Source organism: Aethalodelphis obliquidens, unplaced genomic scaffold (assembly GCF_003676395.1).
Source record: "Aethalodelphis obliquidens isolate GAN/ISIS:26980383/991018 unplaced genomic scaffold, ASM367639v1 scaffold62, whole genome shotgun sequence".
NCBI lineage: Eukaryota > Metazoa > Chordata > Mammalia > Artiodactyla > Delphinidae > Aethalodelphis > Aethalodelphis obliquidens.
The window spans coordinates 1202174-1220909 of NW_020838006.1; the positions used below are offsets into that span (position 1 = coordinate 1202174).

The 18736-nt window shown below is 35.6% G+C and overlaps 1 protein-coding gene across 1 annotated transcript in view; it reads right to left on the reverse strand.

Moving 5' to 3' along the window:
- Positions 1–18736, reverse strand: part of AZI2 (5-azacytidine induced 2) — a 36452-nt gene that overhangs the window by 4256 nt on the left and 13460 nt on the right. The window contains exons 2-7 of the mRNA XM_027088326.1: positions 13971–14191; positions 12344–12469; positions 11755–11854; positions 10540–10688; positions 5642–5700; positions 109–227 (exon numbers count right to left, since the gene is read on the reverse strand). Coding sequence (XP_026944127.1) covers positions 109–227; positions 5642–5700; positions 10540–10688; positions 11755–11854; positions 12344–12469; positions 13971–14186 — 769 coding nt within the window. The 5' untranslated portion in view covers positions 14187–14191. The remainder of the gene's footprint in view (positions 1–108; positions 228–5641; positions 5701–10539; positions 10689–11754; positions 11855–12343; positions 12470–13970; positions 14192–18736) is intronic.

Below are 18736 nucleotides of genomic sequence, written 5' to 3' on the forward strand. Positions count from 1 at the left end.
ACTTTGGCTTATCAAACTCATTTGATGAGATTTCGATAAGATACGATAACGAGTTGCTCTTTGAGCAGTTTGGCTGGAATCAGTGGTTTCCGGCAAACCCTGACTTGCCTTTCTTGATTGCAGTTGGGGTTTTCAGCTTTCTTAGCAGTTCAGCTTGTACTTGAGTCACCAGATGTAAATTAGACATTTCTCTCTTCAGTTCCCAGTATGCACTTTGCATATTATCACTGAAATACAGGGTTGTTTTTTTTAAAAAAAAAAGTTAACGGTTATTATTCTCTGTGGAGAGAAGGGAATAACTTTAAAATAGAAATGAGCTTATCTTCATTTCTGCTCAAATTGTTGTGAAATAATACAAATTAAACAAAACATCCTCATTAAATAATTAAAATATTTAAATAGAGCATTATAACAAGTGAAAAAATCTTATTCACAATAACACTGACCTAATTTTTATCAATTAACTGAACTATATTAAACAGAAGGGTATTATAAAAAGTATTCTAACCAACGAGTTTAATAGTGCTCTCCTCAGGACTGAGATTTTATGATAGCCTATGATGTGCAGTGGCGTTAATATATTTAATAGTAAGGAATATGGTCTTCACTTGCAAATCTGATCAAGAATAGGGCTTCCCTGGTGGTGCAGTGGTTGAGAGTCCACCTGCCGATGCAGGGGACACGGGTTCGTGCCCCGGTCCAGGAAGATCCCACATGCCGCTGAGCGGCTGGGCCCATGAGCCATGGCCGCTGAGCCTGCGTGTCCGGAGCCTGTGCTCCGCAGCGGGAGAGGCCACAGCAGTGAGAGGCCCGCGTACCGCAAAAAAATAAATAAATAAATAAAGTGACATTCATTCATGGATGGATTTTGAATTTGTATTTATCTTTTGATTATTCTGTTCTGATGTTGTGAATTGAAATGCTGTTATCAATTCTGAATGTACACCGAAGCCCACATTAAAATTTAGGTTTCATGCATTCCAGTCTTTTATGTTTGACTGGGCTGTCTCATATTGTTGGTTCCAAACCAATGTGACATGACAGCACAAGACATGAAGAGCCAGCTGATTTCCTGGTAAGGGAAAAGGAGCTGGAGAGAGGATTATATGAAACAGAAATAAAAACTTCACAAATACCTCTCATTTTACCTCAATTATCTGAAAAGTTATAAATCAGTTATTTTAAACCTAATTTTATTGAGTTTCATCTTCCATTAAGCATTCTTATTTGCATATTCATGATTTTTTTTAGGTTCTTAGTTGCCAACTAAATAAATCAAAATCTTCAACACATACGTAAGAACAACTGATTTCATAGTGTTCAAACAACCCCTACTGCATCTTAAAGATATTAGTATAATTTTAGTAATAATGAAATCAAATTAAACAAACATGTCACGTCATGCTTCAATTTCTGTCTAGCTATAAACAAAAACCTTTAAACAAACTACAAGGATAACACTCTTCATATCTAAATCTAATATCTTATTCTAATTATGGAAACAACAGATATATTCAAAAACAGTTATTTTGAATTATGACATTCCTTTTTTGTCAAAATATTCCCATTCCACTCAGACTATAATTCTTTCAATAGGAGCAGGAGAATAAACTTTATACTGCTTTTGAGAAAAATCTACTTGTTTTAATCTGTTGTAACGTCATTTGTTAACCAGTTGTCTATTAAAAAACACAGGGATTTTTGCAGGTTTTTGATAGGTGTGAAATAATTACTTCACAAAAATTAGTTAACCACCTCTGCTTCGGCAGTCAACATCTGAGCCGTGTGCTACAATGAGTGTCTCACATAGGAACTGTCTGAAGTGTGAAGAGTCAGTGGTTCCTTGGTGCAATTCTGGGCATTCAGCATGCTTCCCAAAAAGAGTTACTCACATTACGTAGCAGCTAAGTGTAAACACCGTACATGTGCTAATTCATGCAGACAGTCATGATATGAATCATACAGATTAAAAACAGTGGCTTGAGATTGTAAATCAGTACCTGACTTGGAGAAAAGCAAGTACAGTACTCAAAACAGTGTTTGGATACTGGAATATCAAACATTGCATCATTCAAAATAGCTACCCATATAAAATAAGAGAAAATTATAATAGAGGTGTTAATGCAGCACTAATACACATTTTCCAATTCAATTTAATGAAGACTGCTTATAAATTAGGTGACACCAAAAACTAGGTCACCTAGTTTAACATATGTCTAATCTTTTTCTTTGGCCCTTAATGTCACCTGAATAGAAAACTACAGATATAAAAAACTAAAATTATTACTAAGTATAAGCTCTCCCTCTTGTGGATAACAAAGTAATGGCAGTTACTTTACACTTCATTTATATTAAAGTGCTATAGTCTTCAAAGTGTGTTAAAATTTTTTAAATTCTACTTGAACAAATCATTGCTTAAGTAAGACTGGACAATTGTCATCCACAGATCTTTAGCAGAGCTCCAGCTAACCTTTACTTATCCAGGTATTTTTGAGCCTATAAACTGTTCCCCTTCTACCTCCCACCAGCTGGGAATATAAATTAATTTTGCTTTAAATACCATACAAGCAAAATCCTAATGATATATATAGTTGTGTACAAAGAACTCATAAAGCTACTTGAACACTGAGATGCAACACCAAAGCACCCCAAATGAAAACCCTAAGAAATAAGACAGATGAGACAAAAAGTTAACAGTGGTTGAGCATGTACTATGTGCTAGACAGGCACCTCACCCGGTTCTCACACAAACGCGGCAACCTGGGAGCTCACTTCACACACAAGGGAGCAGGTGCCGGAGAACTTCCTGACTCTAACAAGCTGCTGTTCAAAGCTGCCTTTCAGCTATCCAGTCCTGTGACTGACTGCTGCCCTTTGTGGGTAACATTTTTCAAATCATCATAACCTTCAGCTTCATCACATTTGCCAACTACTGACTTCCAACACAACCTTCTTCGTCCCAGTATAAAATTCCACACCTCTAAATTTTAAACGTAATGAAACCTGCTTATCCACATCTCAACAAGGGGGCATGTGTCCAGCTTACATAGTAAAAACTATGTAAAAGCTCAGTTTTCTTAATTGACACTGTACATTCAACTCTTTAATACTGAATATTCCTTGTATAAGAAAAATCTACTTGATTTTGTTTTTTTTACTTCAGCCCTATTTTTCTTTAGCTTTTGAAAATTTATTGAACTATTACATTCCCCAGAGGAATTAAAATGAAAGTATGGGATAGTCTTAGCCAAGAACTAGAGACTTTGAAATGTATATCTTGACAACTGTGATTTCTTCAAACAAGCATCTTTCAAATATTTTTAATTGTAAGGCACAGCAGGCAATCATTTTACACTACAACCCATATTCTGTTATGTTCTATTCTGTTTTCTTATTTTTAAAATGCTTGTCTTAACTCACAAAATTTCATGATCAACTAAGGCAACACAGCACAGTGTGAAAAACACTAACCTAATCCCTATTTTCTAAACCAAGAATTTGCATCTGAAGAAGTTACCCCATACCTAGATCTGGCTTAAGAACTGAAGGCAACAACATAAAGGTAACCCCAACTAGTACACTGGCAGGACATTGGCCAAGTTTCTGATGGGCAGGGCTGTTATTGTTAAATGATACTGTATACAATGAGGAACATATAAAAGGCCTCCAGTAATTAACATGTTCACTCAGGAAACAATATGGTACCACCTTGTTCCCCTGGCAATATGATGGAGGAAATGCAAAAAAGGAGGTGTTCCAAAAAGGGGAGTTTTCCAAATAACTGGAAAATAATCCTTAAAAATACCTGAACTTTTAGTTAATGGTTTTATGGAAACATTCCTACGTGCTTTTCTAATATAGTAAACTTAATTTATCATCTGAATTGTTCCATTTAGAAGTGGATGATGTAACTTAAAGACTAATAAAACATAGGACTATAAACTGTGAATAGGTATAAATGATAAGGTAAAGGAAAAACAAGATAAAATGCAGTCAGGAATGAGGCTAACATAAAAATGCATGATATAAAGTTTACCAAGGGTAAGCTACAGTTTGGTTATTAGTTTTCTAGTTGCTAACCAGAAGAGGGAGAGCTAATCAGTTCTGCAATCCACACTGCTATGGGTCTGCAAACACAGAAATGTACTTGAGCACTGGGGAGCCATTAGGACCCGCTTTAATTACACAGTTCTTTAACATACAGAAACTCTTAGACTGAACTTAATTCATTCTAAAAGCTTTTTCTCAGTTGATACCCTGAATTGATACTGAGCTTTAGAGAATTCAAAACTGTACTTCAAAGCCACAATTACATAGTTCTCAGCCTCAGAAACCAGACTCATCTCTTGGGGCCTTCCTCCTCCTCCAAATCCTGGCGTAGAGATCCTTCACTGTCTTTTTAGTTATATGATGCCTTCAAACACACATCTTTTTGGTGGGTGGCGGACAACTTTTCAAGTTATTCTCAAAAGAAGTGATCCAAATTATGTAACACTGCCCATGAATGGAAGCAGAAGCCCTGTTCTATACCATGTACTTCTAATAAACTATATAAGCCCTTTTATTTGACCTACTGATTCTAACATGCTTCTTTCCAAAAATGGTTTAAGAAGGCTTATAAAAATGACAAATACAACAAAATTAATAAGGGGAAACCTAGGTTGACAGGAAGAAAGAAGGTAACTGACATAGAAGACACCTTGGAAAAATAATTCACATGGACGCTATACTAGACACATGTTTTAAAAAAAGGAAAAACTTCCTTGCTGTATATTTAGATGAAAGTTGAAGGTATAAGTGAACTACTGTTTGAATGGCAGGGCTGAGAAGCTGCAATAGAGACTCTGGCCCATGACGCCTATAATACTTACTGCTGGCCCTTCACACAGGAAGAGGGGCTGCACCATGTTTCCTCATACTGTTTTCCCCAACTGAGCATTTCTCTCCATTAGATTTTTGATAGGAAGAATAGGTATGAGATAATTCAGTAAATTTTGGAAGCCAAACGAGCAAACCATGAAGTCAAATGAGTATGTTTCATTGGGTGGAAGCATCCAAGGAGAGAGGGGATGTTAACATAGCAGAACAAAAATTATCAGATAAAACAATGCACTTATGTTACTTAAATAAAAATGATATATATATTTGAGAAAAAAAAGGGCCGAAGTAGCATACATGAACTCTGATAGCTACTTTTATTCTTACCCCAAGAGGACAGTTCTCTTAAAATTCATGTCATTATCAAAGAGTAAGGCTGTCCAAGTTTGCCCTTAAGACAAAGTGATATTGCTGTGTATGAAAATGCATAATTCTTCATGTAAAAATCAGAATTACAGAATACTTCTGCACAACTAGCTCCCTAAAATCCTATCTAAAATATTACTGAATGTTCAAAAATTTTATCTAAGGCATCACAATATGCACCTTTCTACTGCCCAAGTTCAAGCCTGTTGTTAAGGAACAGTTAAATATTTTTTATAAATACATTGTGATCAGAAATTACATGCAGTACCCAAATAGTGTCAACCTGTTTTTAAGGTTAAATCATAACAGAAATCTATGTACCTATACAAAGTGGCCTACAGAATAATAATTATTATTATATAATGTATTATTATTGAATGCTGAAGGATGTTCATACCTTGAAATGCTTAGTCTTTGGAGATCTCTGCTCTTCAGATTGTCTTCCTGAGATGGATACTGTCATTGTTTAAAAAACAGTTTAAAAGTTGTAATTGTTACCTTCTATTTATTCTCAATACTTTATTACCCTACACGTGCTTCAGCTTTTACAGAATACATCTGTAACTGTACAGCATAAAACTAGTATCTTATATTCAATTTTAATGAAATAACTCCAAATTTATACAGGTATTTCTAAATCATTTCCAATTATTTAAAGTCATTAATGCTTTAATTTTCTTTAAAAAATACACTTGCTCTCACATAAAAGACCTTGGAGTCTTACAAAATGTATTTCTGATGATACCAATCTGAAATCTATATTCAAAAAAGGGTAACAAATTGATCAAATTACTGTTTCTTCAGGTATAGCTGAGTGAATTCCACCAGAAAATGGAAGTTTATTGGTATTTCACTTTTTGATATTATTACAAAGAAGTACCAAAATTTAACAGGTTGTTTAAAAAGATTAACATAAATTTCTTCTTTCCACAAGAAAATGACAGGGAAAGGACTTCATAAAGTGCTTATATACTTCCAAGTTTTAGTAGTTTAGGTTATAGATGACAAAAAGAACCTATAAAAGATATTTAAAAGTGGACTTAATACATTTAAGATAACTCTGTAACACACTTGTTTGCAATGCATTCAATTCAGGGTCTATAACAAATAAAAATGACTACCACAGGCACTAATTCTATTAGCAGAAATGGCCAGTATAAACTAAGAAAACAAAATTTAACTTTACCATTTCTTATTTATATAATCTAAATGATATTTTTTAAAGTGGAACACTAAAAAGCCACAAAAGGACTTCATAAGTCCTCTGAGTTTGGGAGTGTAAAATATCAAAATGTACTACAGAGGGCTTCCCTGGTGGCGCAGTGGTTGGGAGTCCGCCTGCCGATGCAGGGTACGCGGGTTCGTGCCCCGGTCCGGGAGGATCCCACGTGCGCGCGGAGCGGCTGCGCCCGTGAGCCATGGCCGCTGAGCCTGCGCGCCCGGAGCCTGTGCTCCGCAGCGGGAGGGGCCGCAGCAGTGAGAGGCCGGCGTACCGCAAAAAAAAAAAAAATGTACTACAGAAGTTGAAGTGTCTTTGGATCTGATTGTTCAGAAAATACCAACTAAATACTGTAAATGATTTAGTTGCATCTCAGGGAGCCCTGTGGAGAGGGAAAACAGAACTGGCCCACAAGTCAGAGGAAGTCTGACCACTAACAAAGCACATAACCTTGGACATTTTCCTTTCCTGTTCCTCATAGGAAATGAAGGAATCAGATCAAGTCACTTTTCGTTTCTCTGTATAATTAATTAAAAATACACATTTTAATTAGTGTATACTTATACATATACGCACAATGGAAACCTTCCCTGTTTTTTGTTTTTTTTTGGTGGTACGTGGGCCTCTCACTGTTGTGGCCCCTCCCGCTGCGGAGCACAGGCTCCGGACGCGCAGGCCCAGCGGCCATGGTTCACAGGTCCAGCCGCTCCGCAGCATGAGGGATCCTCCCGGACCGGGGCACGAACCTGCGTCCCCTGCATTGGCAGGCGGACTCTCAACCTCTGTGCCACCAGGGAAGCCCAATCTTACTTGTTTTTAAAGCCAATGATAGTAAACAAAACAAAACAAAAAACCTAACAGTTTTGCTTGGTGAAGTATTTCTCCAGCTACCACCTAACAATTCAGAAAATCTAACGTAAATTAGTAAAAAGCACAAAGGAATTGTCTCTAATACTCAAAGACCCTGTCCCTGGCCAGTCATCAGTTTGCTATGTTCTAAAGGCAGTAATGGATATGTTTCCCAACTTGTGCCATCTGATGTTGGAGTTTCACATAAATGGGCCCATAGCTACAAAATCCTCGGAAACACTGTTCAAGTTAAATAGGTTCCTGTACTTCAGGACTGCTCAGAACCTTTAGTACACACAGCACACTGTGCATCTCCAAAGAGGCTGTCATTGGCTACCTTAGGCATCTACACCAACTCCATTTACTGAGCCAGTGTTTCCTACGCTTCAGTCCTAGTGGTCTGTTTTTCTAAAAGGATCCACTGTTCTGAATATAAGTGGCTGGAAAACTGGAGGATACAGAAAGTAAAGAAGGCCCATAGTGGAAATGACCCTGGAACCTTGACCTCATTTAATACCAAACAATCAACTGAGCTCACTAAGTACTTTAAAAAAAAGCAAAGCCCCCAAAACACCACTATTCTGTCCATGTAGGATGCTATTTCACACTTCAGAAGGTATTATAAAATATGTTTCACAGAAAGTACCATCTTAAAAATATTTGTAAGTATGGCTACAGTAGATATAAGATTATTAATGTGAAAATAAATTTTCTCTCCATAGCTTGCTCTTTGACTCCCATATCCAAGAGGACTCTGACCAGTAACACCTTTGAAACAAGACTGAAATGTACACATCCCACAATACCAAGATTTAAACTTGGAACCCTTGATAAATTGATAAATTTCCACTCCATCTTTCCTTGGTTCATATCTCTATATTAGTTGTGAGCATTTTTGACTTTAAATCTCCCCTCCTCCAGCCAAATAAATTCCTATGAAGAAGGGACCGTGTCTTAAATCCCCTTTTCAAAAAACAAATTCCTCCCTTCCCTCACCTTCAACTCTTAAAGTTTCTTAGTCTCAGCAACAAAGACTCAGCAATAAAGCAACATCATCAGCAATAAAACAAGTGATTTCTAAAGTTTCTTCTACCTTCAAGTCTGTTTCTGTGATTTGTGAAAGATCAATTAAACTAAAAGCAAATTTATCCTCTAGCACCACCTAGTGGAAAACAAATAATAAGAACTGAACTGTATTAACACATATACACCCCTAAAGCGCTTTTCTGGATTACCCTAATTAAAATTTTTGAAACACATTCACTTATTGAATACCCTATGTACTAGGCACCACGCTGCTTAGATATTTAATGTCAAGTTTATAGAAAAAAGTTCAGTTAAATGAGTTTGCTAATGTCACAATAAGCAACACAATCATGAACCAAGTTTTTATGATTCCATGGTTCTGCTTCTTACTCTATAAGGAGATATCCATTATTTATAAAAGCTATCAAATCATTTCAAGTAGAAAGTATATACTGACAATTGTAATTCAGAGCTTCAAGATGCAGATCTTTTCCTGCAAGCACATCTTTTTAAAAGAAGCCTCTCAAGGGCTACGGGCAACTGGGCTTGCAGGACAGGATGCTGGAAGCTGCTAAAGGAATTGTGCATGTGATCACGGGTGCAAAGCTAGGAAAATCAACTTCAGATGTCAAGTAGGAAAAACAATTTTTTTTTTCTCTAATGGGAGGTGATAGTAATTTTTATAGTGGGTGTTTCCCCTTTATCAGGCCTGGGGGCTCCAAATCAAGTTCTCACTGTCCAGTTCAGAGGAGTTCACTGGGTAAAGGCCAAGGTAGGATGCTATATTATTCTTAATGCCTGTCTCATTCTTAACCAGTGGTCACCTTCAGTAAAGACCACATTACAGACGAGAGACCTGTTGGCTCATCTAAGGACACTTGGGACTCAGGGCAGAGTGCTGGCTGGCAGTCAGGAAGCGTGGGCGGAGCTCCTCTTTCAGATGGTGGCTGCTCAGAAGAACCTAGGGTGGGGACATAGCTCCTTAGTAGTGCTGGATAATCTGATGGGCAAAATGTTGACCTGAGAAATAATTATCTACGTGGCTACCTTAGTTTGAAATACATAAGTGTATAGAATGTATATAATGGCTATTGAACTCCAGACTATTAAACTTTTCAATTTCTTGTAATAATTATTTTAAACTTTGTGTTTGGAGCATTGCTCCCACACTGCTCTGCTTCTCTATCATTCCTTCTTTTTATTCTCAGCATTGTCATGACATTGAAAACATTTATCCAAGCTTTTCTGAACCCAATGTAAAGTTGTCCCTCAGTATCCTATCCACGGGACACTGGTTCTAGGATCCGCAGTGGGTACCAAAATCTGCATATGTTCAAGTCCCACAGTCGTCCCTCTGTATCCTCGGGTCAGCATCCGTGGATTCAACCAACAATGGATAGCGTAGTCTACAACTGTGGTGGCCTCAATCCACAGATGTGGAACCCATAGATACCAAAGACCGACTGTATACTTACTGAAAACAATCCTTGTATAAGCTTGTATAAGCAGACCTCCAAGGTCACAACCCCATTGTCCAGGGATCACTGTATTAGTAGACAGACTCTGGGTGAGGACCTGAGAGGCAACTTGTGTTTCAGTGGATGACTTCAGGCTAACCACACTTTAGCAGCTCAAGCACGGTTTTTGTTTTGCTCCCCACCCCCACCCCCCCGCTCCACCAACCCCAATTCTTGCATTCTCAGCTATTAGCTGAAAATTAAAGTTGCTCCAAAAGTATTAGACTTCTGAGAATTAGTGGATGCTGTAAAGTTTTGTTTTAGTAATTCTAAAAGCAAGTCTCCTGTCATGTCTAAATTAATCAAATTATTACGTTAAATGAAGTGGGAAACTTAAAACCTGAGTTCTCTTTAAACTTTACAGAGAAAAAAATGACTTAAGGAAACTGAAGGAAAGGAAGTCTGAAAGAACAGCTTTAATAAATTAATAAACTAATAAGGTTTTTAAAAATTATCTTTTAAACAACAAAATCATAATATAATTCTGGGATTATGCTAAAAGTATAGTTATCATATTTTAGCAAAAATGATTAAAGGGGAAGATAAAGGTGAATTTTCAGATAATGTGACTCTCTAAGTAGTTATAATTTATGTCAACTCTATGATTTAACACTTAGTAATAAATCCTACATATGATGCACACATATGCATGCTGAATTTCTCAATTTAATAATTCTGTAATACCGTTTGTTTGGCTTTTTGTAGCTCTATTTTGAGATCTCTACATTCCTTCCTCATCAGTTCCAGTTCTTGTTCCAAACCATGGATCTTCAGGTCACAGCTCAACTTTTCCACCTCCCAGTTGGATGAAGGTGGATTTAAATTTCTTATCACTACAAAAAGGATGGACATTAAAATTGTTATTTCTGACTTCTACATTGGTTGCAATTCGAAAAAGATTATGCCAATAAAATGCAGGTTAAAAGAAAAACCAATATAAATAATGAACAATTACTAAGTTTCTGAAAAACAGTAATTACTTTCACGTATCTATGCTAATAAGAAATCTAGCAATCTTATTTTAGAATGTATTAATTACCCCTATCCCTGATTTTTGGTTTAGGTTAAAGAGCAAATTTGTCAGCCTGAAACTTTAAAATATACAACACATATCAAGCATATGCTGAAATTATATATGGATGAATAATCTATATACGTCAAGGTTGAGAGTGATAAGAATTAAATGAAGTGAGTGAACTGATGCTCACTCAGCTCATCACTCCATCTAGTCCCTTTAGAAAGTATAAAGTTTGACCATCAGGCCTAGAACATAACTTCCGAACAATTTTATTCATAAACATTCCACTGTACAAACTCAATACCACTGGATATGGACTAACCCTTGACTTGGTTCCTTAGGCTCTGTACATAGAAAAAGACCCAATCAGCTGCCATGAGAGATCTCACCTCAACCTCCCATCAAAAGGTCTCTCAGAGGCCTACTCGTCAGCTTGTCTCATCAGAATGAATGTGCATGGGAGCAGGCTAATACCCATATCTCCCACTCTTAACTTTTCAACATAGCATCTCATCTGCACATTGGTAACAACCTTTAGAAATTGGGGCGGGGGGAAGCAACTGTAACTACTCAATGACAGGGCGTCTAGCAGTGGGCAAGAGGCTTTGGAGAGGATGGGGTTCTACTCCTTTCTTCATCTACTTCACTGCAAACTAGCCCTGAATAAAAACCATCAAATTTTCTCTAGGAAAAGTACAATTTATATCCAAGGAAAAGTTAAAAGTTGGTACTTTGTAAAAGCAGAGCAATTAATATAAGCCTAAAAATTAAAAAATAAGTCCTTAGGATACAGATATAGCAAACTGATCATGGATATAACACAGGAATGGAAAAATGTATTAATTGCGTTAGAATAATTATAACACGTTTAAGTGGCCTACCCTGCTGAGTTTCCACCTCTGTCCTCAGCTGCAGGAGTTCTACTTCTTTAGATTGTAGCTGTTCATTCAATACTTTCAAAGATTCAGAGTTGTCTTTATTCTAGTTAAGTAGAGAAAATGCCAAATTACATTCAATAAAATCTATAGGTTGGTATTATATATTAATTTTCAGGTAGATGTTGAAAAAACTGATCCTATCCTTTGAAAAGCAAGGTGGGAAATGAACTCAGTTTTTCACTAATCTTTTTCTAACTTAGGACATATTATTCACTGGTTTTTTAAAAAAAACACAGTGATAAACTCTACTAAGTCATGATTTTTCAAAAGAAGTTAGTGGTGTTAGATGTACTTCAGGCCTAAACATCAAAAAAAAAAAAAAAAAAAAAAAGGACCTAAACATCATTACATATTGAGTACATATTTTGTATAGAAATAACTTACAAATATTCCTATCAAAATTTTCTATTTTTGCCTTGACCATGCAAATTTTTTATCTAATAAGTGTAAATATCTCATTTCTAATTTTAACCTCTTGAAGGAGAAAACTCATTTACAACATACAGATACCATCCTTTTCAAACCAACTTACCATTTTATCCAATTTGCTCTTCAAATTATCTCTGTCAATGCAAACCTCTCGATATGCATGGTAGGCCTTATTTACTTGTTCTCGTCCCACAGAACTTGTTTCTTCATCCTTTCGAGCTCCTATAAGCTAATGGTATAAAATTAGAAGACAAGGCTTAAGAGGACGTTCTACATAAGAAAATAAGCCAGTCTTCTATGGCTGCACGACTTACCTTAATTACTCTAATGCAGGGAATAAAGCCTGGACCTTAATTACTCTAATGCAGGAATAAAGCCTGGACTACAATTAAGTGAACATTTCACTTCCACACAATTAAGCTTTACTGATTAAGAAAGTAAAAAGTACAGAACAGATACTTTTAAAACTCTTCTTTCAGGCTTTTACTTAATCAGTATCTTATACTTTGTAGTAACTATTTATAATATTAATTCGTCACACTAAACACAGTACAGCATTCTTTCATAGTGATTATGTGTTTCCAAGCCAGCACACAGTATTTAATTTCCATCATCAGAAAAATATCAAGTTAGTGTGTACTTGACATTTTAAGGAATAGACGTGTTAGTTCAATTCCTATATTATTCCAGAAGAGAAATTATTAGGATTGTTGGTCACAAAGTACAGAAATATTTCCAATGTTACTTATACCAAATCACATTTTTCTATTGACTTTTAGAATAAACCTAACTACAAGCTCCAAAATGTTACCTTTTGTCACTCTATCCAGTATGTCACAATTTTATTTAATAGTCATTAAGAAAATTCATACGAATACAAAGAAATTGATTATTTTTACAACTGAGTCTTTTCTTACTTCCTCCAAATGAGTGAAACTCTACCAAGCCCTATCCTTAAGTTTTTATAACTAGATCATTTCCTTCCCCCTTTGTGCAAGCTGCTGTCTGTAATGTACCACTACACTGAAGATCTAAGGATCATAAACTATGATCTGAAGAAAAATGAACTAAGTTAAACTTTAAAAATAAATGGATGCGTGAGGAAGATTTCCCAATAAATGGATGCGTGAGGAAGATTTCCCAATAAGCTAAGTAGATCTGATGATTTATAACTGAATCAGCTACCTTGCTTATGTATTCTATAACAGTTTCTGCATTAAAAGGTGTAAACAGAAGACATTAATTCATCAGTTAAATGCATTCTTATTACGTGTGTTCAAGAACAAAGGAGAATGTTGAGGTAAAGATGTCAGTCGTGGTAAAATTTTAGTACTGACGAAAACGTTATTAAACATATCAGAACAATGTTCCAGGAACTTCTTCCTTTGACACTTCATTTCCTTTGTTGGTATATAATTTTTTGCACATATTAAAAAATCCTGAATAAAATACATACAGCTATGAAGGTAAGGCAATCTGATAAAAAGAGGTAAGAAAAATATTTGAACTTTAATCCCTTCATGTTGTTAATCCTATTCTGCAAATATTCACCAAGCACTATGATAAGTGAAACACAGTAGGCTAAGTAAAATGCCCAGGGTTTTGAGATTAGCAGTGAGTTATCCTTAGAAATTTGGTACTCATGGAAGACAGAGCAGAAAAATATTTAAAATTTCAAATGCTTTGAATTATTAAGTCACAAACATAATGAAGGTAAACAGATAAATTACCTTTTCTTCCAAAACTCTTATTCTTTTTTTTAAGAAAGAGTTCTCTTTCTCTGAATCCTTAAGTCGTTTTTTGATGTCTTCATATGCAGTGACAAGGGCAAAATGTGAAGCAACAGATTCATCTCCTGAATATATTGAGACTGGAGTCACTGTATCTCTCCTATGGGCTTTTTCATGATTCAGAATGCAGATATCATCTTCTACCAGTGCATCCATGACAGCTATTTAAAAACATAAAATAGAATGTCTCATTGAATAAATGAGCAGAAAAAAGAGGGTATATTTGGAATAATGTGAATATTGGGGAAATGTTTTAAAACTCCTATTTCTTTTTCATTTTTTTATTGAGATACAGTTGATGTATAATACTATGTAAGTTTCAGGTGTACAACACAGTGATTCACAATTTTAAAGGTTATATTCCATTTATAATTATTATAAAGTATTAGCTATATTCCCTGTGCTATACAATATATCCTTGTAGATTATTTATTTTATACATAGTAGTTTGTACCTCTTAACCTCCTACCCCTATCTTGCCCCTCCCCCATTCTCTCTCCTCACTGGTAACCACTAGTTTGTTCTCTATACCTGTCTCTTTGTTATATTCACTAGTTTATTTTTTAGATTTCACATATAAGTGATACCATACAGTATTTGTCTTTCTCTGTCTGACCTGTTTCACTAAGCATAATACCCTCCAAATCCATCCATGTTGTTGCAAATGGCAAAATTTCATTCTTTTTTATGGCTGAGTAGTATTCATTCCATTGTACATATATACCACATCTTTTTTTCTCCATTCATCTGTCAATGGATACTTAGGTTGCTTCCACATCTTGACTATTGTAAATAGTGCTATGAACACTGGGGTGCATGTATCTTTCTGAATTAGTGTTTTTACTTTTTTTGGATATATACCCAGGAGTGAACTTGCTGGGTCATATGGTAACTCTATTTTTAGTTTTTTTGAGAAACCTTCATACTCTTTTCCATAGTAGCTGCACCAATGGCTTCTTGATGATAGCCATTCTGACGGATGTGAGATGATATCTCATTGTAGTCTGAATTTGCATTTCTCTGACGATTAATGATGCTGAGCATCTTTTCCTGTGTCTGTTGGCCATCTGTATTTGGAAAAATGTCTATTCAGGTCTTCTGTCCATTTTTTAATCAGGTTGTTTGTTTTTTTGATGTTGAGTTGTATGAGGTATTTACATATTTTGGATATTAACCCCTTATCGGTCATAACATTTGGAAATATTTTCTCCCATTCAGTAGGTTGTCTTTTCATTTTGTGGATTATTTCCTTTGCTGTGAAAAAGCTTTTAAGTTTATTTAGGTCCCATTTGTGAATTTCTGCTTTTGTTTCCTTTGCTTTAGGAGATAGATCCAAAAAAAAATACTGCTATGAATTATGTCAAAGAGCGTTCCGACTGTTCTCTTCTTTATGGTTTCAGGTCTTACATTTAAGTCTTTAATCCATTTTGAGTTTATTTTTGTATATCTTGTTAGAGAATGTTCTAATTTCATTCTTTTACATGAACTGTCCAGTTTTCCCAGCACCAGTTATTGAAGAGACTGTCTTTTCTCCATTGTATATTTTATTTAAAAAAATTTTGTTTTTTACTTAAGTATAGTTGATTTGCAATGTTCTGTTAGCTTCAGGTATACAGCACAGTGATTCAGTTTATGTATATATAATATGCGCGCACACACACACACACACACACACACACGCCTGTTACGTTTGTTTTGCTTTACTTCAGACAACATGAATACTAAGGGAAGGTTTTGTTTGTTGTTTTCAGCGTCTGGTCTTCCATCATTGTCTATTTGCTTTTCTGATTTTATAACTGAAAGCTTCCAATTGCTCTCAACTAAAGTCAGAGTTTGGCATGTCCAGTGATTTGTTTATATCTAGGATTATAGGAAAGTTAGGCAAAAATAAATGTGTTTACTACAAATCTGAGTAGTTGAAACCTATGATTCAGTCATTCTTCACCAACACCAATTTAACAATTTCTAACCATGTAGGACAACTCCTTAAGTTAGATTCTTTGCCAGTTTATCAAGAAAGTTGAAAAATACCCCAATATGCCCCCAAAATGGCAGATCCTCATAACCATAATTAACTCCTGCTGCTTCCAGTACAAAACTGCACTTTCTCCTAATGATGGATAAAGAGTAAAGTTTTCTTCCTCTGAACAGTTTACTTTTTCCTCTCTTGATTCAACTCTGTTCCAAAATAACAGTAAACATCATTCGAATCACATTGCTAGTAGCTGAAATCCTCATATTTCCTTTCCAAAAGGAAAGTATGGGTTATTCCCATACTGCAAACCTCAAGTAGGCATATGTGTCTCTATCTAACACTCTTTCACACACACATTATATCTTAAAAGAGGAACCAGCAGAATAAGAGCACATGGCTAGTTAAGTGATAGGATACAGTCTAGCTTAAGGAGAAGTAAAATTGTGCCTATCTTAGACATCTGACTTAAATCAAAATATCTTACTATCCAACCAAATGGACAGGATTTATTCAACTGGAATCATTCTTTTTTTCCCTAAAGACAGCTGAAAAACAAACTGCTCTACAGAGTTGAAACAGATGGTGTCCCACAGTTTGTGCACTTTGAGGATCCAAGCCTATATGCTTTTGCTTTACGCGAAGTTCTAACTAGGTCAGCAGTATGACTTCCTACTCATTCATTTTTATCATGAAACAATCATTTACTCAGCAAGGAAAACCCAATGTGGGAGACGGCTGTGCAGTAAAATAATTGTTATGCCATAAAGGGAAGTAATATATTTGAGATAATACAGAATGCTAAAAGGATTGAGGAGTGGGGAGGAGGAGGAGTTTTTAAAGAAGGTACAGGGAAAGATCAAATGACTCTTAACCCTGCATTCTTAGGTGAAGAGCGTGGTTATTTTTATTGTACTTTCTGTACTTAAACGTTAACAGTTTGCTAAGTTTCAGCAGGGGTAACAAGTTCAAGGGCCTGAAAGAGTATGCGGAAAAAGAATGAGGAGGGGAATGACAAGAGATGAGATTGGAAAAACAGAATGGAGACCAATGGAGATCGTCCTTTACGATAAAGAGACTATAGGATTTGGTCCCTATTCTGTGGAATTTAAGAAAAACCTGGACATGATTCAAGAATGTGAGGAATACTTATACAGCAACTATAAAATATATTCATAATCAAATGTAGTATTGTGCTGTTTTACAAATGTTATCCCCATTAACTCTCATGATTACCCTATGAGGTAGGAAAATCTTATTACACCCATTTCACAGACGGAAAAACTGGGACCCATAAAGGTTATGAAGTTTAACCAAGATCAGCACAAAAACTTGGATTTCAGAGCCTGAACTATTAGTACTTTTCCCTCCCCAATGAATCTTTTTTTTTTTTTTTTGCGGTACGCGGGGCCTCTTGCTGTTGTGGACTCTCGCATTGTGGAGCACAGGCTCCGGACGCGCAGGCTCAGTGGCCATGGCTCACAGGCCCAGCCGCTCCGCGGCATGTGGGATCTTCCCGGACTGGGGCACGAACCTGTGTCCCCTGCATCAGCAGGCAGACTCTCACACACTGCACCACCAGAGAAGCCCACCCAATGAATCTTTTACACACTAAATTCATCAAGAACTACAAAAGTGGGAACCTTTTGGAAGGTTTTTAAGTACCTTATATGGAAGGGAGTATAATGATTTAACGATGTCACATTTTATAAAGTATGATAACTGGTCATTTTTAGGATAAAATGCATAGTCAGATTGCTTATTTTATATACTTATATCTGTTGCCTATTTTATTTATAAATCACCCAAATTTGCATATGGTCTCTCTCTAAATACAAGAAAACATTATTTGCCTAAAGAATCTTTTTTCAAGTTTTATATCATTATTCTATATATTTATTCTATATACTATAAACATGACTTGGAATGCACTGTCCTAAAAAATTGCTTATCTGTCTTAAAAAGTATATGAGAAATAGCCAAGCACACCAAAGAGAAAATCCACTTGCATCACAGATACGCATCAAATTTTGTTTTAATAGTTGTCATTTAAATTTGTTATGAAATGAAAATGAAAAATTTAATTTCTATCCTTGCAAAAATAAATATAAAATCACATAAGTATCAGAAATATTAATGCTTATCATATTACTCCATACACACCCAACTTCTGGAGATTAAAAGCTGCAGGGCCAGGGAAAATGAGATCTCAGAAAGGTACCAAATAATAGAAGGCAGATATCCCACTGTATTTATTACTATACTGAAAGGAAAACTGCTAGCAAAGTAACAAAATAGGCTATGTGTAACCTTTGGCTTTATTGCTTATGCAAGCATCCTTCCTCAACCTTATTTCTACAGAGAAGTAAAGGGAGCTTCAGTAGCCTAACTCACAGTAAAGTAAGATTCAGTTTTATATACTTTGTGATGAAATGCCTCTTCATGGGTATCCAAAGTATCTGGCCCGGAAAATTTGATTTTCTGCATAAATGGTAAAAGCCTAATTGGCAATTATTAGACTTAAACTAGACAAAGCTAGCTTTAACATTCGCGAAAATTTATACTGTATCTAACCTTATTTACCATAACTTAAATTATCTTAAAATAACAAACCTGTGTTTACTTTAATCTTTAAAAAGTGAGTACAATGAGCAGATTATTATCAAAGATTAGAATGATCAAAAGATTAGATAGTATTTTAAATAGCCTAGCAGGAATTGATAATATTAATTTT